This window comes from Prinia subflava, chromosome 19 (genome assembly GCF_021018805.1).
Source record: "Prinia subflava isolate CZ2003 ecotype Zambia chromosome 19, Cam_Psub_1.2, whole genome shotgun sequence".
Classification (NCBI taxonomy): domain Eukaryota; kingdom Metazoa; phylum Chordata; class Aves; order Passeriformes; family Cisticolidae; genus Prinia; species Prinia subflava.
The window spans coordinates 984,663-1,012,419 of record NC_086265.1 but is presented as its reverse complement, the minus strand read 5'-3'; the positions used below and the strand labels follow the sequence as shown (position 1 = coordinate 1,012,419).

Sequence of the window (27,757 nt, the reverse complement as noted above, 5' to 3'; positions counted from 1 at the left end):
TTACACCATTAAACCCTGAAACAGAAACAATTTCCGTTCATTTACGAGAAATTCACATACAAGCAGGCATTATATATAGATATATGAACAAGAGAGCTCAGGAATCTCCATTCTTCACTGGATGTGGGGGGAAACATCGTGACAAAGGATGAGGAAAAGGCTGAGGTGCTAAATGCCCTTAGCTGAGCAGAATGAAGCCTCGATAATTCCAGGGAAAATTGGAAGAAGAGTCTGGAGGTGTTGGTTGGCAGCTGGCTGAACAGAGGCAGTTGTGTGCTCAGGCAGGGCAAGAGGGGCTGCCCCAAATTGTACCATGGAAGGTTTAGATGGGATATGAGGAAAAAAGTCACCACTGGAAGGGTTGGCAAGCAGGGAAGGTGTCCCTGGAGCATTTGAAAGACAAGTGGATGTGCACTTGGGGAATGTGCTCTGATAATGGACTTGGCTGTGCTGGGTGAATGGTTGCACTCAACGACCTTCATTGAAAGCCTCCCAGCCTCACCCAGTCTGTGGTTCTGGCCCTTTGCTGGGAGCGTTGTGCACATTTTAGGGCAGCCTTCTGGGCTGCTGGCAGCCCTGGGAGTCATTCCTGTGCTGAGCATCTGTGTGCTTCCAGTGCCACGGGGAATGCGTGTGTCCATGACTGCGGCAGGAGCCGCAGCTGAGCCTTCACCTGCTGCTTTGAACGTCCTTCCCCTCCTGCTTTCTCCCCTGATCTCCCAGATAGCTCCCTTTGCCTGTGTCCTTGCAGCGGGAGGTTTCTCTTTGCTGGGCTGCCTGCTGCAGGTCCCAGCAGGGCGCAGCTGTGTGCAGCGTGCAGGGGAGGTCAGACACGCCGGACATGTGCACACACTGCTGAGGATCAGCCAGCTGTGCCGGGAACAGGAGCTGCTCTGGGCACACAAACTGGGGTTGGAAGGTGCCTTCCCAAGGGAGCTTTCATAGGGCTCCTCTTGGGCTGCTTTAATGTCAGCGGTGTTCCTCAGGGCCCCGAGGCGGAGGGAGATGAGGGATGTCTGGGTGTCTCGGGAGGAGCTGCTGCGGGAAGGAGGCGGCTGCTCCGCGGTCCCTGCCTGCTGCCGTGCTCAGGGTGCCTCGGGGGGATGTTTGCTTGCTGGGCCGCCTGCGGGACCAGGGCAGCTTGGTGAGCCCTCTGCATCCCGGGGGTTAACAGGCAGCCCTCTCTCGCCCTACGGAAAAGTGAATTCCTCAGGAGGAGCCTTTCTTTCTAAGGTCCAAGGACCCTCACAGAGCCTGCAGGACCCTTCCTGCTCACTGCCCTCAGTGATGGGAATTCAGAAAGAGACGGTCTGAGATAACTGGAATAATTGTCATGGCAACAGCACAGGGGTGTGTGTCTCTCCTGCAGCGCTGCCCCCGTGCAGCCCCAGCCCAGCAGCAGCACTGGAGAGCAGACACTGCACCAGCAGCGCTGTGCCACTGCTCAGCAGCTGCAGTGCCTCCTTCCCTCCAGCCCGGCTCACAAAACAAACAGGATAATTACTGCAGAGTGTCTTCCTCCTGATCACATACCTGCAACATTCCCTCTTCTGCTGCAAATGCAAAGCAGGGCCTTACAGTCTCACCGGAGGTTTTTCAAGGCCAGCTGTTAGGGGCTGCTGAAGGGGATTTTCTTGTTGGATTTCAACAGAACCGCTGTTAGACTTAGTCCTGACCATTCAGAAAATACTACAGTAATCTTCACACATGACTTAAAATAGTATTAGCCAAGGAGTAAGGCATGCTCATGAGTTTCTTTATCTAAGAGAAGAAATTATTAGTAGAGATGAGATAAGAAAATGCAATAGAGATCTATCCATGATATCTACAGCACTTTCAGTTGCAATAATTGTTCTCTTTTTTTTTTTTTTTAATCTACTTTGGAGTTCCTGGGTCTGTTGCGAAGCAGAAGGGCTGAAGCTCCAAGAGAAGGGGCGTTCTTCACATATTTCTTGCCCAGATGAAAGCATCACATCTGTTTGCACAGCAAATTTGTATCGTTTGGAAAAGCTTTTTACATGCTTATTAAAACCAAATGCTGGAGGCTCAGTCAATGCCTGCAGTAACCCAGCCTTGCTGAGAGCTGCAGCCAGTGCCTGCCCTGCTTTCCAGGCAGGTTGGATGTGTCGTTTTATTTCATTATAATGTAAATAGAGCAGAGCCCACACAAACAGAATGGATGTGCAATCATGGGATAATGGGACAGCAGCTTTCCATCGGTGCGGATTGACAGGCAGGTTCAATAATAACTGTAACTCCTGATGTCTGGGGTCAGAGTATTTTCTGACTCTCTGACAAGGTAATAATTTCTCAAGAGCAGCCTGCAAACACACAGAGTGCTGTTCAGCCTTCGCTTAGGCTTGGGAGGGTGTTCTGGAGCACTCCTGGAAAAGGCAGGAGGAGAAGCTGTCCCTCCCACCCCCTCTGCCCACCACTGCTGCCTCTGCCCCTTGCACACTGCAGTGCTCCCACTTCAGAAAGCTGCAATTCACAGGGGAGTTATCCACTGAATCTCCTGGTGCAGCCACTGTGGACTGACACTTCTGCTCATTTCCTCTCTGCACTTTAAATCTGCTTTGGGGCAAGGGCAGCTCTTATTTTCTGTGCCACTGTTTGGATGGTTTAGCAGCAATTGTGACGGAGCCTTCCTCGTGATTTGGAGGCAGTGCAAGATAAGAGACAAAAGATGCAGGATTGAGGAGGAGGAATTTTTTTCGTGTGTATTTTTTCCTCCCCCTGCCTTTGAAGCAGAAACATCTGCTGAGAGCCACAAACAGCTGAGTTCAGCAATACCACATCACGCTGCCAAGCAACTCTGCTTTCCTCTGGAACTTTCACAGCAGAGGAAATAAATCAGTCAGGCAATAAAGAATGGAGAAAATTTAGGAAAAAGTGCCAAAAGCCAAACCTTTCAAGAATAAAGTGAATAAGAACTTTGTTAGTATTCAGCGAAGCAAATTGAAATATGTTTGTTACGCATGTGAGCCCTCTGTGCCATTGCTGCTTGAGGAATTTTGTAATAACAAAACTCCTCTGAGCTAGAGACACTGAAAACTGGTGAGGAGAGACCTCAAGAAAGCTGGCTGCAATATCATAAAAGACAATTAGATTATTTTAAATATCTTTTCCATCTTGTGTCTCTGTCAGATCAGTCACAGCTGACGGGCTGACAGCGCTGAAGTACCACCATTTATCTGAAACCTCCATTCCTCACACAAAACACAATCTATTAGACAGCTGAACCATTTGTTTCTGCACTGGCTTACTGAGATTTACTCTTCCAATCAAAGTTATTTTGGTTTGATGTGTTACTGCCTATTTAAAGTACTGATAAAATCGCTGTTTCTTTTGTTATATAATACCAGGGACTGCTCTATGAAACTGGTGGAAAATTATTCCATAAATGCTGAGTCCTGGTTGTAAATCGTACAGGTTAAGCAAGGATGGTTAGGAAAGCAGTTGGTGAGTGCTGCCTGGGAGGGTTTTGGGATGTGCTGCTGGCGCTGTGGGCTCCTGCTCCCCTGCTGTCCCTGCAGCCCCGTTCCTGCCCGTTCTTTTCCTCACACCATTAAGAGCAATTCCCAGCTGCCCCTCGTGTGCAGTTCAATCAGCTCCTGTAAAGCTGCACTGAGGGATGGGTAAACACAGTCAAACACGGCTTGCCAGCAAGTTCAGTCCCAGTCAAGTTTACAGGGAACAAACCTTGAGCAAAATTTCCTTTGCAGACTGAACTTCAGCCCGAGTTTAGAATAAAGTTTGACTCTTCTCTGGTTTCTCCTCCCTGGTGCACAGCTCAGAAAAGGGGGTGATCTCTTTCCCATCCGGGGCTGTGACAGCAGCTTCCACACTCCCCTCCCTGTGCACACCCTCAAACATGATGGGAATTATTACAAAAAGGAGTTTGAAGTAGCACCCCATTGATTTTTGGTTTCCATGCTGCAGATTAATGGACTGAGCACGCACTCTTTGTAATCACACTGGTAGAAATTCAATAATGACTCTGCCAGAGTACTCAAGTGACCCCAGACACTGAATTCATCCCTATTTCAACTATTTTTAATGAGACTGGCATATTTAGCAATGGCATCAGATGGTTTGGAAAGCAAGGTGTCCTGTCAGCCAAGGCATTACTGATGGGCCAACTGACAAGAATTTCAATGTTTACATCTGTTCTCTGAGCCAGAGCAGCTCACAGTGTCTGTGTGGCGTGGAATTCATTCACTGGAATGTACTGAGCAAAAGAAATCTGTGATGTGTGTGATCTGCATGCTGCACTCCACTAGAACAAGATTTCAGCCAAACCAGAGCTCAGCAAGTACCACTGACAATCCCCAGAGGAACAGAATCTCTCTGGTTAGTTTAGCAATTGTTCACTTAGGTTTGGAGGCTTTAATTGCAAGTGATTATCATCTCCTATGGCGTTTTTTGTCATGTCTGAGAAAGTGCAGGAGCATGGTGAGGCTCTCCACTTGGAGATGCTATTTGTCAATTTTTATCTTGAGAAATGCCCAGAGATTTAATGAGACTGGTAAGGAATATTTAAAAGCTGAATCCGTTCATGGCTGTGGATGTTTGGCTGTCTGTATGTGTGCAGTTCCACAGTTTGGTGATGCCTGCTGTGATTTCCTCACCAGCTGTAAAACTCCTGTACATTACAAATAAACATTGTTTAAATGCAGGGCAAATTCCCAACAGAACTCCTGGAAAAGTCAACCTGGAAATGTCACTGTGAGTGCAGGGGACTTGATCACTCAGAATGGGCCAGAAACTCGGCTTTTGCTAACATTACTCCCAGAACCACCCAAGAAGGGGATTGTTGCCATGTCCTGTTAATCAAAGCCGTGTTAATTATTTTGACAGGCAGCCTCTCCTGTTCTCTTCAGTATTTCCGGGGCTGGCAGAGTTGCTGAGGTGAGATGAAACGCAGAGTCATCAAACATGATATAATTGCCACGTCCCTCAGTGATGCAAATCAGCAGAGATTTGTTGTGCTTCACTGTGGATCACACATTAATTCATCGTGTGGGTTTATTAAACAAAAAAATCCCTCAAGACACCCAGAGTCACAGAACAGAGTGCATTTAGAGCAAATCCAGGATGCTCGAGGGCAAGTGGCTTTTACGTGTTGTGCATAAATAGGCTCTGACTTTTTAAATGTTGGAAAAGTGTGAACTCTTCACCACCATCTGCTCCCAGAGGATTCCTCATTTCTCTGCCTCTGCTTTGACCTCAGCAACAGATTTTGAAGAGATGTGTCTGTAATTGGCAGCAGGAGTTAAGACCCAGCTGGGAGGACAGAAAGAAATAAGCAGGTTTTGAATTTGGAGCCTGATTCAGCGTTCAGGGAAGTGTGGGGAAGAGTGTCCACCAGCTTTAACATTTCTGTTTGTGGCAATATCTGTAATCTGGGTCCCACACTGAGCCTGGAGCACGGGCACACCGTGGGTGTGCATGAGCAAGAGTCCCTCCAGGCCCCAGAGCTTGGCATCACCACACTGGGATGTGGAGATGCTTTGGCCACCAAAGCTCAGGAGATCATTTCAGTCATTCTTATTTGCCACCTTTTCTGTGTTTCCAGTTTTCATTCCTTGTGCACATGTGAGGCACAGAGCAGAGCCTCAGTGACTCTCTCAGGATAAACCCCAGCCTATGAGCAGCTGACTGAAGTATTTATCAGGCTCTATTATAGCTGTTCCTGCCTTCTGGAAAATTATTCACAAATACACAAGCATGACTTCATTTTGCCAGGAAGCAAGACCATTAATCCTGCCTACTTTGAAGCCACATCTTTTGTGGACTGTGGTGGGTAACTTATCTGTTCAGATTACTTAGGTCGTTGGAGACTTCATCCCTTTGTAATGTTAATGACTGCTGAGTAGCTCAGCCCTGCATGAGAATTTTTCTTACATTTAAGACTATTTTTCTTTTCCATCTTACTTTTTTTTCTTATATTTTCTTATATTTGACTGTGCTTAGTTCTAAATGCTTGCATTTCTTATTTTACTATGTATTAAATATTTTTTAAAATAATAAATCCTCTCAAAGGGGGGTTTGGTTTCTAAGGAGTTAATTGCTGCATGCTCTTTTACTCATGAGCCAATTGAATCAGATAATTTGCTGTTTCCTGAGTAATGTCAGAGAGTGTACAGAAAGATCTTTTGTTCCCCTGAAGATGTTAAAGAGGGTTTGAGGATTCCTTTCTCTGCAAATCCTTTACATGCAAGATTTACAGTATGCACGGCTCCAAGATTTGGAAATGCTGCTATTTAAGCATCTACACATGTAATTAGTCACTAATTGTTAACAGCTCCTAGTCTCTTTAGCTTTTTTATTAGACCTCTTGCAGATATCGCAGAAATCAGATTCAGGGAAGTGTGTAAACCCTTTAGTTTTATACTTGCTGCTGGTTTTTCACCTTAAGCAGGGAAAGATGGAATTTTCCAAGGGACTGGAGTGCCGAGGTTCCTGCCCCTGAAATTCAAGAGCTTTTAGCTGACTGTAGCCCCCAGGTCCTTTTTGTAGGAGCCGAGCCTGTCCTGGGACACTTCCCTCTTCCCTCTTCCCTCTTCCCTCTTCCCTCTTCCCTCATTTCACTCGGACACAGCACAGCTGTGGCCCCTGCATGCCCCTCTTTGTTTCACCTCCTGTGGGTCCGTGCCAGTCTTCTTAGCAGAGATTGGCAGCCAAAATCCTGGAGGAGACACCCTGGGGAGAGAGGATGAGCATGAGTGAGTGTGAGGGATGAAGGACAAGGAGTAGCAGCTCTGGAGCACTGCCTGTGGAGTGACTGTGGGATAAATCAAGGAGCAGCTCTGGAGCACTGGCTGTGATTGTGGGATCAGAGACAAGGAGCAGCTCTGGAGCACTGGCTGTGCAGTGACTGTGGGATAAATCAAGGAGCAGCTCTGGAGCACTGGCTGTGCAGTGACTGTGGAATAAATCAAGGAGCAGCTCTGGAGCACTGGCTGTGCAGTGACTGTGGGATAAATCAAGGAGCAGCTCTGGAGCACTGGCTGTGACTGTGGGATAAATCAAGGAACAGCTCTGGAGCACTGGCTGTGATTGTGGGATCAGGGACAAGGAGCAGCTCTGGAGCACTGGCTGTGACTGTGGGGTCAGAGACAAGGAACAGCTCTGGAGCACTGGCTGTGATTGTGGGATCAGGGACAAGGAGCAGCTCTGGAGCACTGACTGTGACTGTGGGGTCAGAGACAAGGAACAGCTCTGGAGCACTGGCTGTGATTGTGGGGTCAGAGACAAGGAGCAGCTCTGGAGCACTGGCTGTGATTGTGGGATCAAATCGAGGATCAGCTCTGGAGCACTGGCTGTGACTGTGGGATAAATCAAGGATGAGCTCAGGAGCACTGCCTGTGCAGTGACTGTGGGATAAATCAAGGAGCAGCTCTGGAGCTGCTTTTGGGGCTCACAGGAGCCCCAGCTGCAGCCTGCTCATGTTCCTCATGGTGCAAACCTGCTCTGAACGCTGAGTGCAGAGCTGGGGCTTCACATCCCCAGGCTTTTCCACAGCCCAGAGCTCAGAGGCTGTGCAGGGCAGCACTGAGCTCTGCATGGGTCACCAGACCCTGTGTCCCTTGTCTCAGCAGCCAGGATCTGCAGAAAAACAAGAAGCAGGGGCTAATTTGCTGGGTCACCAAGTGCTCAGGCTTGGCAGGAGTGCTGCGAGGAGAAGGACTCTGAGGAGGATGGAAGTGAAGAGACCAAACCTCTCCTGAGCCCGTTAAAAGTTTTCTGTCTCTCATTAAAATCAAGTGTAGATGATTTGGGCATTTCAATTTCTGTCTTCCATGTCTCTGTATTGCTCTTTTTAAAATCTTGATGCTTCTGACTCCAATAGCCAAAACATCTCAATTATTGTCAGACTCTGAGGAGCTCAATGATAATAATCCTCTACAGGGAAAAAGAGAGTTTAAGTGAAAGGAAGAGATTATTAGATGCAGGAAAGATATGTCAACATTCATTCTCTCTTTGCTAAGTAACTTAAATTTTAAAAGAAAGTATTGAAATTACTGCTGTTGAAAGGGAATTGAAAAGGATAATGGTTGTTCTTTTTCTAAGGAAAGTCACATTTCTCCTGGGGCTAATGCCATAAGGTTCTTTCTTTGTACTGAAAACAACAGAGGGCTAAACAAAGACAAAAGATTGAAGTTATTAGAGGGAGATCTATGCACTTCTAATTTTACAGTTTGCAGTATGCCATTCCTGGTGTTGGCTTCCTCCTGTGCATTCCTGCTCACTGGGCTGTAGAAACAGTTTCCATTGTGCCATCAGTCAGTGACTGCATTTTCACTCTTGTCCAAGGTTCTGTAGATATCTAACCCCAAATTTGTTTCTGCTGATACCTGAAAACTCCAGATTTGCATGTCTGGAACTTGCAGGCTTTCCCAGAGTTTCCTAAAGGTGTATGAAGTTAACCTTCAAAGTCTTTGTAGGGCTGGTGTCCCTCTAGTCTCTTCTCTAAACCACCTGCCACATTCATCTGTCACTTTGCTCCGAGACTTACTGGTGTGGGTAGAAATCACCTCCCTAACTTCTCCCTCTCCTAAGATATATACGGGAGATAATGGCCATTATTCCTCTGCTTGACGTTCCAGGTTAGAAATACCAGCAGCACTCAGCTCAGTTGTCCCTCCAGTTCCAGCCGATTTCTGGGAAGGACATGGATCTGGTTTAGACCCTCTGGCAGCAGAAATGTGCCAGGAGTTCCTCGGGTGACCATGGATCATGGAATTGCTGCTGCCTGGGAGCTCTCCAGAACGAGCAGAGCTTTGGCCTGGGCCAAAGGTCCTTTTTCCAGAAGGGGGAAGTGGTTGATCTCTCAAATCCAGAGCATTCAGTCTGTGCTGGGTGCTGTTTTCTGCCCAGGAAGCTGCCCCTGCCCTGGGGATGAGTGAGAGCTGGGTGTTTGTCAGAGAGACCCCAGCCATGCATGGATTAAAGCCCTGGTGGCATTGCAGGCGTGTCTGATGCAGCCCTTCTTCCCTCCTGACATTTCTGCTGAGCACTGATGAAGCCCCCAAGGATCAGAGCTGGTGTGTGGGGTGGCTGCAGTCTCTGCCCTTCACTGCCAAGGCTGTGGCAGGCAGGGGAGCGCTGTGCTGCTAATTCTGAGTGTCTTTACTCTTCATTTCTCTCCTCCCCACCTTTAGCTTGCTGCCTAGAAGTGCCCTTTGCAGGGAGAAAAGTGCTGCAGGGCTGCCTGCACAAACTGCACTGCCCACGTGCTCCCTGTCCTCTGAACACCAGAGACAGGCAGGAGCCCGGGGTATTGCTCGGTACAAAGCAAACATTTACAAAGCGCAGAGTTCCGGGTCCTCGCTGGTAATGGAAAGTGCTATTTTCCAAAGTGCCATTTGACATTTGGAAGATTAACTGGTATTGACTTCCTGTGTGAGTCGGGCTCCTGAGTATCTGAGTCACTTTTGGAAACCTGAGCTGGCCATCTGTTTCACTTAGGCTTTGCAGTGCCAAGTGAAGCAATGCAGAAATACTTTGATGACTGGAGTTTGTAGTACCTAAATTTAAAACAGCAGTTATTTCAACAGCCTGACACCTATTGGAATTTTCAGAACTTCTGGGGCCTCGAATTCCCAGTGCCTGGGAGAAAGCAGATGCATTTGAAAGCAATCAGAGTTTGAAAGGAACTTGTGTTCTTGAAAACCCCAGAGCTACCCCAGCACTTTGGAATGTGGCAACAAGGTACTTCTAGAAACTTCACCTGCATCCCAACGACAATTTTGCAACAGACTTAAACTTGAAAGCAAAGTATATTTCTTGAAATAGAGTGAGGTATAAAATGGTAACATACGTAATAGGGACCCCCTAGTGCAAATTTGTGTACAGATTGAGATGGAGAAAGGAGGAGGGGAAATGCAGGGACCTGCTCTACATGGGGCTGCAGGGAAAGGCAGGGTTGTGCTGAACAGTGACTGTTAGTTTTTGGTTAAAGATGGCACTACAATTTCTTAAATTCCATTATCAGTAACTGCGTGTTGATTGTTTTTCAGCAATTTAGAACGATGTTCGTGTTTGAGTTTATTCCTGCATCTGGGTCAAGAGTGTGGAACAGCCTCAGTTTTATGATTTCTTGGCTTTAACATGAATTAAACTGTCCCCAGACTTTCTGGATAGGTGCATCTGGACTGGTTAACCTGAGAATAAATGCAAATCATGTTTAAAATATTTGGTTCCTACTATATAACTCCCTGATTTCCTTTATACCAGTGTCAGAGCACTCAAAGCCTCCCTCACACAGTAGGCAGAGCTCTGCAAACTGCTCAGGACTCAGTTTAAATGTGGGTGTATTGTTTGTGTCCTCATTTCTCCCATGAACTCCTGCATGACCTTGGGCAAGTCACTTCATTTATCTGTCCCCCAGCTCTGATAACACGAAATAGGTTAATAGTGCTGTCCTCCCAGAGCTGTGCATGAGAGTTCTGTGTGAAAGCAGCAGGGGAAATGCATTGCTGTTGTTGTTGATGTTATGGATCTGTTAAAGCGACGTGTCCTTATGGACTTGTGCATCATATGAGCAGCCCCTCTAAGGCAGCGGGGCTGTTTACACACTGAAAGTGGTTTGCTGGACCATGGCCAGAAAACAGGGATGAACCCGTACCCAGGAGATATTCCCCAGGGCATTTAGCAGCAGGAATGATGGCGAGGAGGGTGGGGAGATATATAAATAATTGTTGTCAGGGTTTAGGCATTCAGGAGGCGCAGTCTGCTTTGCATGTAAACAAAATGTAGGTCTTGAGGGAGTCTGTGTCTCGGCTAAATCTGCTCATGTATAAATCCTCTTTTTTAGGCTTTATATTTTGTAATCATTGTAATTTAAATTCAGCTACAGTCCACAGGATTTGCACATTTTACCACCATTAAGGAAGTCAGTAGGAGCTGTGCATCCCACTCCCCGTAGCTGTCCTTCAATCATTAACTCCTTCCCCTCTCCTAAATCTGAAATTAGAGACAGCAGCACTCGAGACAGCCTTTGGGAGCGTTCAGCCTGAGAATCTGCCTGTGAAGGACAGTTCATTCAGCTGCTGTGTGCTTGTCTCTCCTGCCTGCCTGCCGTTCCTGGGCTGCTGCCCTGTGCGTGCTGGGCCAGCCCCAGCTCCAGCCACCAGCAGAAAGCTGGGCTGTCCCCGGGGATCCCCATGCCAGGGGACCAGGCTGCCACCAGCACGGCCCCTGCACCCTTTGGGATCCTTCTGGTGTTCCTTTGGCATTGCTGGAATTAACCAGCTCCATGTGCTCTGCCAGCCAAATTCCCCACCAAGTCACCGCTGGGACAGGAGTGTCCATTCCCCAGAGCAGCACAGAGACAGGCTGCTGCTGGGACAGGAGTGTCCATTCCCCAGAGCAGCACAGAGACAGGCTGCTGCTGGGACAGGAGTGTCCATTCCCCAGAGCAGCACAGAGACAGGCTGCTGCTGCTGGGACAGGAGTGTCCATTCCCCAGAGCAGCACAGAGACAGGCTGCTGCTGCTGCTGGGACAGGAGTGTCCATTCCCCAGAGCAGCACAGAGACAGGCTGCTGCTGCTGCTGGGACAGGAGTGTCCATTCCCCAGAGCAGCACAGAGACAGGCTGCTGCTGCTGGGACAGGAGTGTCCATTCCCCAGCACAGCACAGAGACAGGCTGCTGCTGCTGGGACAGGAGTGTCCATTCCCCAGAGCAGCACAGAGACAGGCTGCTGCTGCTGGGACAGGAGTGTCCATTCCCCAGCACAGCACAGAGACAGGCTGCTGCTGCTGGGACAGGAGTGTCCATTCCCCAGAGCAGCACAGAGACAGGCTGCTGCTGCTGCTGGGACAGGAGTGTCCATTCCCCAGAGCAGCACAGAGACAGGCTGCTGCTGCTGCTGGGACAGGAATGGTGCCCATTCCCCAGCACAGAGACAGGCTGCTGCTGCTGGGACAGGAGTGCCCATTCCCCAGCACAGCACAGAGACAGGCTGCTGCTGCTGGACAGGAGTGTCCATTCCCCAGCACAGTATTCCACTCTCTGCAGCCCTCCTGGCCCCCCTCCAGCTGGGGGAGAGCTGTGTTTGGAGCTTTCCAGGAGGGACACGTGTGGCTTTGCCCCCTGGCACAGGAGGCAGATGTTCCACGGAGCAGGAGAGAGGAAAACACCCGGCTTTACCCTGAATTTGTTCCCCTGTAGTTAAACGTGTGGAATCCAGACCTGCAGGAGAGGGGGTGTTGAACATCACCTCAATCATGCCTGCCAAGCGTTATAATTGACAGAAGGGGAGCCTCAGTGTCTGTGTCACATGTGGAGCATTTTATTAACTCACAGAGGCACTTGGGGTTGGCTTTTTTTCCCTCTGGAGGCAATAGTAAAATTTGACAGGTGATTTTGTAGATGAAGACAGTAAACAGCTGTTGAAAATGATAATGTCTGAGTGGTTTTGTTGTTTCTATGAAAACTTAGTTACACTCATTTTAGATTAATTTTTCATTGTCTTCTGTAAATGAGAATTGCTTACACGGCTGCTTCAAATGGGACTTTGATTGCTTTCCATCGACTGCCAAAACCCTAAAAGACAAAAAAAAAATCAAATGCATAAAACCACTTACGAGCAAAGATACAATAAATTCGTGCTATAGTGCATTTTAATTTGATAAAATAAAGTTTTGCTATGCAGCAGTTTGTATTCATGTGTGAGAGAGGCATATACATTAGCCATTTAAATTCAGCACTGTGTTAAACAGCAATAAAAGCAGTTCTGGCTGCTACTGGGAGCTTTTGGTGTGGTAATATGGAATTTCCCAAAAGCCTGAGAAGCAGTGTGGGAAAAATAAAGTGAAGTGTACTTGTGGAAAAGTGGAAGTGCAAGTGCAGTCTTGCAGCAGAGCCGGCAGGGAGGGATGGGGAAGGTGGAGCTCAGTTCAGGCACAGATTCCTGTGCTCAGCTTTTGGGGGTGTGGGAGGAAGGGGCTGCCCCTGCAATCCCGGCACAGCCTGGGGGCTGGAGCTCGCAGCTTCTGCAGGTGTTTGCTGGGGTCTGGAACAATTCATTTTCCAGTTTATCCGTGACTCCTTGACATCCTTTCACACTTGTTTGGTCTGAGTGTGGTCACAAAGTCTCCTGTTAAGTGAAAGCATCTTTTCAATGTAAAGCACCACTCAGGACAATGTTGTGCCAGCATTCAAAGGAAAGAAGGAAAAACAGGTGGACAAAGTCTAAGCCATAATTCCGGGCTGCTTCGAAGCCCTCAGAGGCATTTAAAGTGCTGCAGGAGGGGGTTTCACCCAGCGTGGATCTCTGTTTGGGTCTGGGGAAGAGGTCAGGAGTTGTTTGTGAGTTCACAGAATGATCAGGCGAGTGTGAGTGAAAGTCATCTGCTCTTTTGTTAGATCACACACTTAATAACACTTGAGTCCTGTACTGACCTTTTGCAGAATTTTCTTCTCCCATAAATGTCAGGAAATGCAGCTGGAAATGAAAATATTGATAAATATAGTGCCAGGCTTTAGGCTGTAACTTCAGCTTGCCGGGGAGCAGCTATTTGGGCAGCCTTCATTTGTTTTTGAAACATTGTTCATCACCCAGTCCTTTGTATCAATACCTCTGAAAATGTTTCTAACACACATCATTTGCCTTTGCAAGGCTCCACAGCACAAAGAGCTTTGTTCAGAGAGGGAAATCACCGCCTCTTTAACAAATTGCTACTTCAAAGTTCACAGCACAGCCGTTTGTTGTAACTTCTTCACCCGAGGAAGTTCAGCTCAGATGTGCCAATACATCTTTAAGGAGCTCCTGGTTTTCTTGCATTGAGCCAATTCTTCTGGCAGGCTTAACAGGAGGCCAGGGCAGAGAAATGAGTGGGGTGAGATGACAGAGCCACTCCATGAGCCCCAAAGGGCTTTGACACAGGCTCTGAACGCCACGGGGACCTTCCAGAAGCCAACAGCAAACGGAGCTGCGAGCAAGGGAGAGAATTTACCAGAATTTGTGTTCTGGATCCCCTTTGGCAGTGTTCCCCTGCATGGAAAGGGCCCCGGCTGTGTGGTTGGTATCACACTGAGCCTGGCTAGCAGGGGAGAACCAAAATTGGAGGGATAATTTGAGAGCTGGGAAGGGGAAGGGGAGCAGATCCAGTCCCAGCCTGACAAGCCCGGCCTGTCCAGCTGTTTGCCGGTGTCTGTGTCACTTCCCCCTGAGCACACACAGAGCATTTCATTCACAGGTTCCATGGCCTCAGCCTTTGGCTTGTCACAGATACTTTTGTGCTTGCCAGTAAATTACATCAGTGGTTCCAGGAGCTCCTTTTTTGTGTCTGCTGGCACAGGTAGGACGTGGGAGCACTGCATGATAATTTAATACAGCCAGTTTAGACATTCTCTGGTTTTTCTCTTCCCTTTCTCTGTCCTCTTCACCAAGACATTTAGTGTCTTGTTGATGATCTGTGAACCACATCATCAACAAGAGGAATTGAATAAAAATCGACTGATGTCAGGAAATAATGTCAATTTACACTAGGTGTCATCTGCTGAGGATGAAGAGACAATCTCTGATAGCCTAGAGCATTTCTTACTTGCCTTAGGCATAATTTTGTCTTTATATTTGAATACTTGGAGCTCAGTAATCCTGTAAATCCCTTTTTCTATATTCAAAAGGCTCCATCTGCTTTGGGAAACCCTTTAAATTAGTCCTAAAGGCCAAGTCTCTTTATAGAAATAACTGGATAGCACAGATATCCTATCTGCAAAAATAACAGCCATCTTCCTAGCAAAAACTAATTCTTGGAAGATTTGGCAATACAGCTAAAAAATATTAAGAAAATATTTGTCCATTTTCAAAAAGCTTTTTGATTGAATGTCATGTAGATATGAGCGTGTTCGGAATGTGTGACAGACTCTGAAGATTCTCCCATCTAGAACGGGAGAATCCTCTCTGTTTGTGGTACTGTGTTCTCAGCCACTGCGGGGTGTTTGCAGAGGGTTGTGCCCCGTGTTTGCCACGTTGGCTCGGCACAGCTCCCCCTCACCAGAGCACTGAGAACTCTCCTGCAAACCCAGCTCTTGCTGCCACGTTGCCCTGCAGAGGTTTTACCAGGTTTTATCTCTGCGTTAAGAACCTGGAAGGGGAAGTTTTTGTTTGTGCTGAAGCAGAGGAAGAGTTCCTGTGCCCTGTGCAGTCCTTTGCAGCCCGGTGACCAGTGATGCCATGGAACAGGGAATCCCTGTGAGGGCAGTGACAAAGGTGTGCAGCACAGGAGAACCCCACTGTGACCCCTTCTCTGAATTAGGGTGAGGAGAGGGACAGCAGAAGGGAAACCCATCCCTCTGCAGTGCAGCCAGGTCATCTGTGGGGGCAGAGCGTTCCAGCTGGTGGAATATTCAATAGCAGCCTGCAAGAGCTCTCTGCTGGTGGAAAAGGTCATCTCCTGGTTTGCCTTGGGCTTCAGAAAACACTTTCAAACTGTCCTGCCTTCTCTGAGCTGACAGTGCTGCTGGAGAGGGCGCCTGAGGGCACAGGAGAGGTGACACTGCAACAGTGGCCCCACTGCCATCAAAATCAAAAGCACAACAGCGATTGACTCGAGCCAAAGGAAGGTCGGGACCGCAGTGTCACACGAGCCTGGCTCAGGGCTGTCACCACGCTGATTTCCCAGGCACAGGGGGACGGTCAGCAGCACTCAGTGTGCAGCTTCTAGAGTTTGGAGAGATGTTGACACAGATTTTCCTGGGTGGATCGCTTCCTGCACGCTCTGCTTTCTGTGTTGAAGGGAAAGTGCTGCAGGCTGAGGGGAATTACAGCGTGCCCATGATCCACTCCTGTTATAGTGGTTCTGAAGGCAGCTGACAGGTTGCTGCCCCAGGAAAACCAGCCTAGGTGGAGGATCTGAGCTGGGAGGAGGCTGCAAGGGGCAAACCCCTTTCTGTTGGTGCTGATAATTTCCATGACCACCCCGTCTGCTTGGCTGTCATCATCCTTCCCCCTGTTTAACCTTTTTGCAAGGCTGCTGTATCAAACAAGAACCCATGACAGCATTCTTGGGTTTTCTTGTCAGAAAAACCCTTTTTCTGACCCACAGACGGGCTCCTCAGAGGTGTTTTACAGACTTTATTCCATTTCCAGTCTCATGAGAAGGGTGAGACGGTGCAGATGTTACAATTCACCCCATCACAATCAGAAGCCAAACTATTTCCTAATTCCAATCCATTATAAGTGGTTTTTTGCCTATCAGCTTTTGCCACACAACGCTGCTCATGCTTCTAAACCAATCATTTATTAAAATACCCCACATGGCCCTGCTACAATCCATCTTCCATAGCTCTGTTTCTCCAATCTCCAGTCTGTTTGCAAGGCCATCATTTGAAACTTGTTCCAGTCCCGTTTCTCTCCCAGCAGTGTCTGTCCCACCCCAGGGCCTTTCTCAGTCACACACTTTATCTCAGGGTTTGCACACAGGTGCACAGGGCTGTGGGAGCCTCTGCCAGGCTTTGGGAACTCTCTGTAAATCCATTTCCCACATTTTCTCTGCCTAGAGTGTGTTTGGCACTGGCAGCTCAGGTGGGAGCAGAGCCCACCCTGGGCTGACAGACGTGGGATGCTTTAATCTTTAATGTCTTTAAGAATTGTCTCTCATGGGACGTTCACTCAGCTGTGGAGTCACTGCTGCTGCTGCTCCTCTGCAGGAACAGTGAACAGGTGTAAGAAAACTTCCTAACCTCCAGGTAAAGGTGTAAATGCAACTGAGAGGCCCAGAGGAGCTTCTGACTTTGGCTTTGCATTTCCCCAGAGCCTTGGGAAGCTGGACTTCCATCAGCCCAGTCCTGCCTGGGATCAAACAAAGCCTTCAAAGTCAGCCAAGAGCAGAGTGGTGACTAATATCATTGAAGATTTCAACAACAAAGGGAAAGCTTGTGTTCTTTAGAATCTTTTTTCTTTTTTTTTTTTTTTTTGGACAGTGTCCCCTAAATGTCATCTGTATAATTGCATAGAAACCTGCTTTGACTCACCTAGTATAAAAAGGCATAGAAAGAAGGGCATAAAAAGGCAGCAATGATTGCTTGGAAAAAAATGACAGCAGAGTTGGAAATCTTTGCTCTGGGCGGTGAGGCAAATGTGTAACTCTGTGCTGCATGGAGGATTCCGTGCCAGGCTCTGTTTATTGCTTTCTGCAATAGAAATCTTGCTGTTGTTAACAGAGTATTCTGATATCATGGAGCCTGTGGTTTCCCCAGCACTCCTGCACTCTTCCCGGGGGTCAGGTGAGGAAGGAATTGTTCTCCTAGCAGTGGAAAGTCACCTCTGTGAAGCACATCTCTGCAAAGCCTCCTCCAAGCCCACTGTGTTTTCTTGCTTTGCCTGATTTAGCACATTTGGAGCTGAGGTTTCCCCACAAATGAGACATGGCAATTTTCTGATGGAGGTGCTGTAGGGGAAAGGCAGCTCTGGACAGAGGCACACACGTCAGAGTCATCACTTCAGAGCTGCTCTCCAGCCTCTCTGCAAGTGTTCTGTCAGTCCAGGAGGCACTTGCTTTTCTCCCGGCCATTTACCATTAGGATCATGTCTCCTTCATTTGTCTTGTTGAAATATTGAGGACACGCTGCTGTCCACGGGCTGACAGTCACACAGGGCTGGGGAGCCACGGCCACGCTCAGCCTGAGCAGGAGCAAACACTCACACGCCCAGGGAAACCTCCAAAGGAGCTGCAGTCTCCTGCAAATCTTGATAAACATTCTGCTTAGAGACAGATTTCTGCTCTGGCAGGTATCTTCTGTATTTTCCTGCCTTTTCAATCTGGTAAACAGCAGGGTCAGGTATGAATGCCAAGGAACAAAGATCCAGAACTTCTCCTCATGAACACAGAACCTGAAATCCCCATCCTGCTCGTGACAGTGCCCTCATTCACAATACACAGTGACTTCTTCTTTAATCCACCCTAACACCAAGCAGATTTTGCCCCACAAGTCACTTTTCTCTTCAAAACGAAGTATTTGTCTTTGTGAAAATTGCAACTTGTTTGTGGAAAGCAGAACATCAAAAATAAAAAAAGGAAAACAGGGGGTTTTTGATGGAAACTGTGATTGTGACACAACATTAGTGATGGAGTGGGGAAAAGTCAGAGGATCCTAGAATGGTTTGGGTTGGAAAGGACCTTAGAGATCATCCATCACCATGGCACCCTTACCGTGGGCAGGGACACCTTCCATCAGAACAGCTCCTCCAAGCCCCATCCAGCCTGGCCTTGAGTGATAAATCATAAAAGGATAAATCTATCAAATGATCAATTTTTTATAGTACCCTCAATGCAGTAGACATAAGGAGAAAGAATAATATAAATATCCAGAAGTGTGAGGGTGAACTTGCTGGTGAGATGCTGAATTAGGCAGAAATCCAAGCTCAGATAGTTGCTGTGATCTCAGATCTATCAGCCGTGACAGTATCCGCTTAAATGAATCCTTAAAAATGTTAATTGCACATCACAGGCACTTCAGCAATGACATTTCTGCCACTGAATGTCATGGGGACATTTTCCCTTTTATTATCCTTGAACAGGAGGAGTGAACTACCACCAAATAACTGTATCATGAAATGTAATGGATCTACCTCCAGTATTTATGCTAGTTCCATTTTCAGTAAGCTTCTTTTTAAATTTACAATGAGCAGGAGCTTTGGATGGCATTAGGAAGGCAGCGTTGTTAAGCTTTGCTTTATGAACTGTAAAATAAAGGTTTGTCCATCAGACTTCCACAACTGCAGCTACTGAAAGCCCCAGGGTCCGTGGTTTTTGTAAATTTGAATAAGAGCTGGTTTATAGCTGCAGCCTGAAGTTGGTCACATTTTTGTCTGATTTCCCCAGGACATTCACCAGCACCAGCTCATTCTCTTTTGTTTGAAACATTCATAAGAAGGAAAAAAGACAGGGAAAGCAGACAGGGAATTGTACAATCATGGAGTGGCCTGGGTTGGAAGGGAATTCACTGACCTGGCTCCTCCCAGTTTTCACCCAGCCATTCCCATTTCCACGGAGTTCCACGAGCTCAGGATTTATCCCCCTGTTTCTGCTCAGCCTTTTCCTTACACTGGTTTGGGTTTCTGCTTCACTCCACTCGTGTTTGGCTTCAGCATAGGAGAGACCATGAGAGCAGCACACAACATTAAAGAGAATGTACAACAAAGGAGTGGGATTGAAAGAGTAACACAAACATTCTCCAAATATTAATAAGGGGAATTAGATGGTCTGAGACAGGAGATCCAGCCTGAGATTGGGAGAGAGGAACACATCCATGCTGCAGAGTGCTCCTAGTGAAGTTTACAAAAATATATTGACTTTGTAGAAAGAAAACTGCTTCTTCCCCAGACTGGTGTTCTCCAGCCTTGGGTTGAACACAGTATTACTCAATTCCCTGCAGCTCCCAGTCCAGGGGACTCCACACAAACGGGGTTTGCTGTGATGAAATGGCAGCTGCTGAGTTTATTTCTCAGAGGACACAGCTCATTTCAGGGTTTCCCACAGACACCCCGAGCAGCTCTGCAGCTGAGCTGGAGCTCTCCTCAGACAGCTGCCACCGAGCACTTGCTGCCCATTGCGTCTGGTCTGAAACAGCCCTGGAAAAGGACACTTGGAAAGCTGCAGTCGCTCACAGGGAATGCGGGGGGAGCCTGGGGCTGGCACCCACAATCCTGGCTTTTCCTTGCCCCATGGACTTTGTCCATGGCCAGCAATTGTGGAAAACAACTTCAGTTCACCCTAGGGTTACTTTCTTAGTTGTTTCACCACAATATCCAACACTTACATGCTGTTACTCTCCTTGCCAAGCCATTCAATGTGTGCCTTCTTTAAATCCGTTGCCTCTGCAAAATGCAGATATTATATCAGCTTTACTTGCCTGGTGAATGGTTGACTTGGTGTTTTTGCAGCAGGCAGGTTCTCTGTTGAGAAGGAATGGGGATCTTCATGCACAAATATTTTTGGAGTTTTAAACACAGCCAAAAAGCAGCTACACTGGCAGAGCTGTAAAAAACCCCCAGCCCACTAAGAACTACAGGAGCTGGAATCTGCAGATACCTGACTTGTAAATGAGATGTGCATATCCCACATTTGATTTGCATACACACTTCCATGGAAATGTGCTTTTTTCTTGCCACCTGATTCATAATCAGCTTCATCTTCAGTTTGTTTCCAGGTGAGTGCCTTGTGCTGTGACTGGCACAGGAGCCCAGCAGTCAGCAGCAGGGCTGTCCCTCGCCGTGGTCACTGTGTCACCTGAGGGCACAGCTCTGCCACAGGCCAGTGCCCGTGCCCAGGCAGGACAGAGAGCACCTGGTCATGGCAGCAGCAGCTGGCACATCTTCCCTGGGCTGAGGGTGGAGGCTGAGCCCACCCAGCTCACAAATGGCTTTAGTGAATGGAGTTCTACATCATTTCCAGGGGTGCTGTTTCTTCTAAGTGGAATAAAACACATGTGCAAGATATTTGTGGTCAGGAAATGTGTTATCTATTCTGCTTTGTCAAAGGTGATCTCCTGCCTTGGAAAATGTTTCACTGGCTGCTCCCAAACGTTAAAGTCAGCAATGAAGTGGGAATGATAAAACCTCCTTTGGGGTATTTGATCTCATCTTGCTGCATCTATCAAGCGGAAAGAGCCATAAAATCTGAGGCTGATGCTGAGGTGATTCTGCCTTCCTTTCTCCATTGAAAGCTCTGGGTTTGGAGTGAGTCTCTCTGACAAGATCTGCTCAGGGTCTCCTTTCCAGTGATGTCCCTTGGAAGATTTTCAGTGCTTGCACATTCGCTGTCTCCAAAAGAGGAAACTGCTGCTTACTTACGGTGCTGCTGGAGAGGTTCCAGCACTGAGTGAATCCTGAGGAGAAAATGTCCTTCTCAGAGGCAGGGAGAGATGATGAATCACTGAAAAAAGCTGATTTCTTGACCAATCTGCTGATGTATTTTGTTATCTGAAATTGTAATGAAGACATGAGTGTACCTTGAGCAAACGGAACGGGAATGATGTGAAGGTGGGAGCTGGAGGCAGCTCAGGAGCTGTTTGCACAGTGCCTTGCACACCTGGTTCCTTTGGGAACAGGGAAAATCAATCTCATCTACCTTGTGCTGTGTGATGTAGTATCAGAGAAGACTAATGAGCCTGCTGTCTCCAGTGCAGCGTTTACTGGTGATTAGTGACTCTGAGAAACTGCTCTGCATGGCAGGGAGCACTGGGGATTTATTGTGATCCCCAGTCAGGTCTCCCTCCTCCAGGGCCTGTCTTGTTCAGCTGCCTGCCTGTCCAGGAGGGGAGCATTTCTGGTTTTCTGTACTCTAATTAGCAACGTGACTTCTGCTGTTAGTTCTCAGTGTAGCACCACTGAGATTAGCATCTGTAGGCAGGACATGGACAGAGAATTCAGACACTGAGTTGTTTTTTTGTGAGACAGACTGGAAGAAAAATTTACTTTTCCCCTTGTTCCCCTGGGGAATAAAGGCACAGAAATATCCCACCCTGGGCTCTCTCCACCCTCTGCCAGGCAGGCAGTGCCGATTTAATTAGCTGAGAATTACCCTCCCACAGGGCAGCTCCCAGCAGCAGAACCTGGAGTGGGCTTCAGGTCTCTCCCCAGCCCTGCTGTGGGGTCCTGGGGCTCATGGCAGCACGACAAAGGTGCCACATTCAGAGGCTTTTAAAGCTCCACCATGCCTAATGCCTATTGATTTTATTTTAGCTGTAAGGATCTGTATCTTCATGTCTTGCCTGAGGTCGTTCAAGGATGCTGTGGAAGAGCTGGGGAGTGAAATGAGATTTCCTGTCCTAGTCCAAATACCTTAATCAAAAAGTGATGTTTTATATCACAGTTTATGACAAGAAAGCCAAGAAACCTTATTAACTAATCTAACTCTGATCTGGACTGTACAAAGAAATCAAGTGCAGCATTATATCATCCTCCTGAAGATACACATATATATTATCTTACGGTGATCATGGGTGTGCTCAGTATCATACCTTGGACATTTTCCTTTGGAGAGCTTCATAATATTTTCATTGTCATAGATTTCCATGAAATCATGTCCTCCCTGTCTGCTAGTGTCAAAATAGATCACCCTTTTCTTTCTCCTCTGCTGGTTTTTATGGTTTAAAGGTAAATATTGCAAAATAAGATATTTAAGCTGCCCTGCAGGGAGGAGCTGGGGGCTCACAGGAGTGCATTCCCCCATCCCTGCCCTGCAGGAGGAGCTGGGGGCTCACAGGAGTGCATTCCCCATCCCTGCCCTGCAGGAGGAGCTGGGGGCTCACAGGAGTGCATTCCCCATCCCTGCCCTGCAGGGAGGAGCTGGGGGCTCACAGGAGTGCATTCCCCCATCCCTGCCCTGCAGGGAGGAGCTGGGGGCTCACAGGAGTGCATTCCCCATCCCTGCCCTGCAGGGAGGAGCTGGGGGCTCACAGGAGTGCATTCCCCCATCCCTGCCCTGCAGGAGGAGCTGGGGGCTCACAGGAGTGCATTCCCCATCCCTGCCCTGCAGGGAGGAGCTGGGGGCTCACAGGAGTGCATTCCCCATCCCTGCCCTGCAGGGAGGAGCTGGGGGCTCACAGGAGTGCATTCCCCCATCCCTGCCCTGCAGGGAGGAGCTGGGGGCTCACAGGAGTGCATTCCCCATCCCTGCCCTGCAGGGAGGAGCTGGGGGCTCAGTTCCTGCTGATGTCTCAGCTCCTGCCGATGTCTGGGTGCTCACACCCACCCTCCACGGCTGCTCAGCACACCACAAGGAGCCCTCACTCCCCTGTGCTAGCACGTGCTCCAGTCTAGCCCTGAGTGATTAGCATTTTTATAAATTAAAATAAATCCAAGGAGTGAACTGGCCCAGGGGAACTCTCAATCCAATCAAATTAGACTCATATATCCACCCCGGAGCAATTCCTTAGAAGCTCTTCCTTGAGGAAGCTTCATTTGTAATCACTACGTGCTGTGTACTTTAGAAAAGTTTTATAATTACTTGCTGTTCCGGCTGCTGAACACTTCTAAATGTTGGATATTAAGGAACTGCTGTTTCAGTCAGTGAACAAGCCCTGAACATTAAATGTGCTTCACAAGAAGCATTTTTTTCCCAGCCATTACACATCTCTGAAGGCATATTTTTTTTCAAGTGGATGCTTTCCCAGCTGTTGATCATCTCTGTGTTTCTTCTGTGTGAAGAGAGAAGGAGGAGACCGATGCTGGTGTGACATTGCAGAGAGGCTGCTTTGCTGTGGAGGGAGGTGGGTGCATTACTCACATGCAGGCACTGGGATAATGATGCAGGTCAGCCTGGAAGAGCACCAAGAAAAGCTTTGTCTTGCACAATGCACATTTTTGATGTTTTTGTATATCGTGTTTTACAGAAAAAAAGTGCTTTAGCATTAATGAGAAATGTGTAGATGGATTTTGGTCCCATTTTATAGCCCTCCACCACTGAAGCAGCCTGGCTCTGTCATGGGTCAAGGGGCCAGAGCAGCTCAGGGAGTGACAGCCAGTGCTTGGGGAGAGCTGGAAATGCCAGCTAGGCAGGTGCTCTGTAAAAGGTGATAACAGTGATTTCCTTCCCGGGACGGCTCATCAAAAACCCACCCCAGGTACAGGATGGCCTTAGGAGGCTGAGGAGCATTGCTGGAACCAGTGCTGTGGTTGCCAGTGGAACCAGAATGGTGGGGCTGTGGTCAGTTAATAAAAGATCTGGAAAAACCCAGACCTGTTCCTGACCTGTGCCAGCCTTCCACGTGAGCCTGAGTGTGCCACCAGCCCCTGCTGAGGGAGCAGAGCTGGGACACTGAGTGTGCCACCAGCCCCTGCTGAGGGAGCAGAGCTGGGACACTGAGTGTGCCACCAGCCCCTCCTGAGTCCTGGGAGCAGAGCTGGGACACTGAGAGTGTCACCAGCCCCTCAGGGAGCAGAGCTGGGACACTGAGAGTGTCACCAGCCCCTCAGGGAGCAGAGCTGGGACACTGAGTGTGTCACCAGCCCCTCCTGAGGGAGCAGAGCTGGGACACTGAGAGTGCCACCAGCCCCTGAGGGGGCAGAGCTGGGACACTGAGTGTGCCACCAGCCCCTCAGGGAGCAGAGCTGGGACACTGAGTGTGCCACCAGCCCCTGCTGAGTCCTGGGAGCAGAGCTGGGACACTGAGGGAAGGGGAGAAGAGGTTCAGGAGTCAGGGAGTGGCTGGAAATGAGCTCTTCCCCACCTCCAGATTCCTCCTCGAGCTCTCTGGGGCTGCCAGCAGAGCTGTGGGGCTTTTGTTGGAAAGATGCACATTTCCAGAGGATCTTTGGAGAAATGCACACAAACTTCTTGATCTGGAGAACTTCCCTGGCGTTCTTAACTCTTAGAGCAGCTTTGATGTGTGCAAAGATTTATTCTCCCTTTGGTGCAAGTGAAAGCACTGAGACAATCACATGGAAACTCTTCTTGTCTGTCAGTTCCCAAGGATCAGAGCTAGGAATGGTGCAGTAATGTCAGGTCATTAATCCAAAGCCAAGTGAGCGCTGCAGCTCAGGTGCTTCAGGTGTCTCTGCAAATGATCCTGTTTGCAAAGGAATTACCTGGTTCCACCCAGTGCATGTTCACTCCGAGCTGTCCCAGAGGGGTGGGAACCACAGTTACTGCAGCTGCCTGGTATTTACAGGCTGGAAGATTTATTTAGTAGGAACTCCTCAAATGGCACCAGGCTGGGCTTGAGTTCCGAGTTGCTAAACCCATCCATCTATCACATTACTGCCCAAAATCACTCTCTAAATCAGGCAGGAAATGTGCCACTATCACAAAAGTGCTCCAATGTCTCTCTTTTGACACAGCAAGAAAACAGCGAGGAAATAAATTTCAAGCATTAGGCAGTATTAAGACTTTTCAGAGGGAGCCATCCAAATGAAAACCCATAATCAAAATAATAATTACCAGGGGAACCATTTGCTTTCAAAGTAATCACGCAAAGGAAAGCACAGAATATGTCTTAAGTAGCAAAAAATGGTGATTTCTGTTCAGAGGGAGAAAGAAAGTTTAGCACTTGAGAATCTAAGTGCTTTGTACATGATCAGTTCTTGATGGATTTTCTCAGAAATGGGCCTTCATGTATTGTATGTAAAAAAGAGAGGAAAAATTGAAGCTGTTACGTGATGAATGCAGGCAGAGGTGTGATGGGGCTAGGATTGGGTTACTGAGCTAGGAAGTTACCTGTCATTCCCTTCATTTTCCAATCATTTCACCACAGGCTTAGACTGCAGTAATATTCAGTGGAATATTAACACTGGGAGAAGGCATTTGGAAAGTTCCAGAAAAGTTAATGGACAATTTCTAATGAAGGGAATTTAAACTTTTTTTTTAAAAATTTAATTAAACCAGCAGCTAGTCCAGCAAATTTCTTTCATATATTCATATTATTTCTGGGGTAGTTAAAGAAATGTACATTTCCAGCATGTCTGTTCATATTTGCTTTTCAAATTTGCTTACTGAGTTCGTGGTATGTTTTACCTGCCACAGCTTTTTTCCTTGTTTGGTCACAGCTGAGATTTTAATTTCCAGAGGGCACCTCTAAGATTAGACTAATAATGTCATTTTTTCATTTAATCATGTGAACTGTTTGAATGGCTTCCCCGTGCTGGTTGCACTGAGTTTTGTTGCTGAGGATTTCTGTGATTTTGGTGGTTCTTCCAGAACCTTTTCTTTTTGACTGCAGTAATTCTGGGCTCCTCAGCCTTCGTGAGCTGCACTGGCCTTAACTTTGGTTGACTGGAGTTCAAATTCAACTCAGAAACAGATTTGTAAACATATTTGTAAACAGATTTGTAAACAGATTTGTAAACATATTTGCAACATGTGCACATGAAACATATGGGCAAAATCGTACAAAACATGGGATGGGATGGGATGGGATGGGATGGGATGGGATGGGATGGGATGGGATGGGATGGGATGGGATGGGATGGGATGGGATGGGATGGGATGGGATGGGATGGGATGGGATGGGATGGGATGGGATGGGATGGGATGGGATGGGATGGGATGGGATGGGATGGAATGGAATGGAATGGAATGGAATGGGATGGAATGGGATGGAATGGGATGGAATGGAATGGAATGGAATGGAATGGAATGGAATGGAATGGAATGGAATGGAATGGAATGGAATGGAATGGAATGGAATGGAATGGAATGGAATGGAATGTGTGTTTTGCCTTCATCAGCTACAGTAACCTGGGTTCTGTCCCTCCACAGTGCCCACAGTAAGAGGTTTGAATAATTTTGGATAATCCCAGTTTGTGTGCTCTGGGGCAGCCGTAGGCTGGAAAAAGCCTTTGTAGAAGTGCGATCCCTGCACGCAGAGCGCTGAATTGCAGTGATCAATCTGCCTGACTGCAGCAGCCCCAGTAACAGCTCTTCCCCTGCCTGTTCTGCCCTGCCAGGAGCACCAGCCTGTTCCACGAGGTCGTGCAGCTGGACTTCGAGATCGCCAGCTTCAGCAGCCTGTCGGGCACGCAGCCCATCAGCTGGCAGGTGGAGTACCCCCGCCGCGGCTCCTCCGAGCCCGCCCTGGCCGAGATCTTCATCTGCCAGAAGGACCTGGTGGCAATCGTGCCCCTGGCCATGGTAAGAGCCCTGCCTGCCAGGGGTGGGCTGGGGGAACCACAGACACACAGACAGACAGACACACAGACACACAGACAGACACACAGACACACAGACAGACACACAGACACACAGACACACAGACACACAGACACAGACAGACAGACACACAGACAGACAGACAGACACACAGACACACAGACAGACAGACACACAGACACACAGACAGACAGACACACAGACAGACACACAGACACACAGACAGACAGACACACAGACACACAGACACACAGACACACAGACACACAGACACACAGACAGACAGACACACAGACAGACAGACAGACACACAGACACACAGACAGACAGACACACAGACAGACAGACAGACAGACAGACACAAACACACAACCTCAGTGCTGCCTGCAGGGCGCTGCCTCACTCTGCTCTGGGCACATCACACTGCTGCACAGGGTGAGCCTGCAGCCAGCCTGGCACCAACCTGCACCCTGGCACAGAGGAGAGGGGGGCTCAGAGGAGAGGGGGGCTCAGAGGAGAGGGGGGCTCAGAGGAGAGGGGAAACTAAGAAGGAAGAGATGCTCAGAGGGAGGGGATGCTCAGAGAGAAGGGAAGCTCAGAGGGAGGGAAAGCTCAGAGGGAGGGGATGCTCAGACAGAAGGGAAGCTCAGAGGGAAGGGAAGCTCAGAGGGAAAGGATGCTCAGACAGAAGGGAAACCGAAAAGGAAGGGATGCTCAGAGGGAAGGAAACTGAGAGACAGGGGACACTGCCTCCTCAACCATCTCCCTCAGGTTCAAACCCAGAATTTCTTGGCTTTTCCCACAAAGCCCAGTAGATTTTCCTTCCTGCTTCTGATTGCCTCGAGCTTGCAAGCTGCAGAGCAACTGCAGAGAGCCTCAAGGAGCTTCTGCTGAAGGCCAAGGTGGTCGGTCCTTAGTAGGCTGAGGCTGATTCTTCTGCTTGATGACCTAATAGAGTAAGAACTTTTGGTTTCAAGTCAGAAATAGAAAACAATAATAGCCTCAGTAATATATTTATGAATCATGAAGTGCAGACTTTCCTGTGGATAAATGGTTTGGGTTCAAATCTCCTTTCTCTGGTCAGTGTTTCAGGAAAATAAGGAATTTCACTGGATTCTCCAGCATTTCAGCTGTGCTGTTGTTAGGCAAGC

At 48.2% G+C, this 27,757-nt stretch overlaps 1 protein-coding gene across 2 annotated transcripts in view; it reads left to right on the top strand.

Moving 5' to 3' along the window:
• TMEM132C (transmembrane protein 132C) overlaps positions 1-27,757 on the top strand; it is a 168,073-nt gene that overhangs the window by 100,833 nt on the left and 39,483 nt on the right. For both annotated transcript variants that reach the window (XM_063415993.1, XM_063415994.1), the window contains exon 4: positions 26,405-26,588. In XM_063415993.1, coding sequence (XP_063272063.1) covers positions 26,405-26,588 — 184 coding nt within the window. The remainder of the gene's footprint in view (positions 1-26,404; positions 26,589-27,757) is intronic.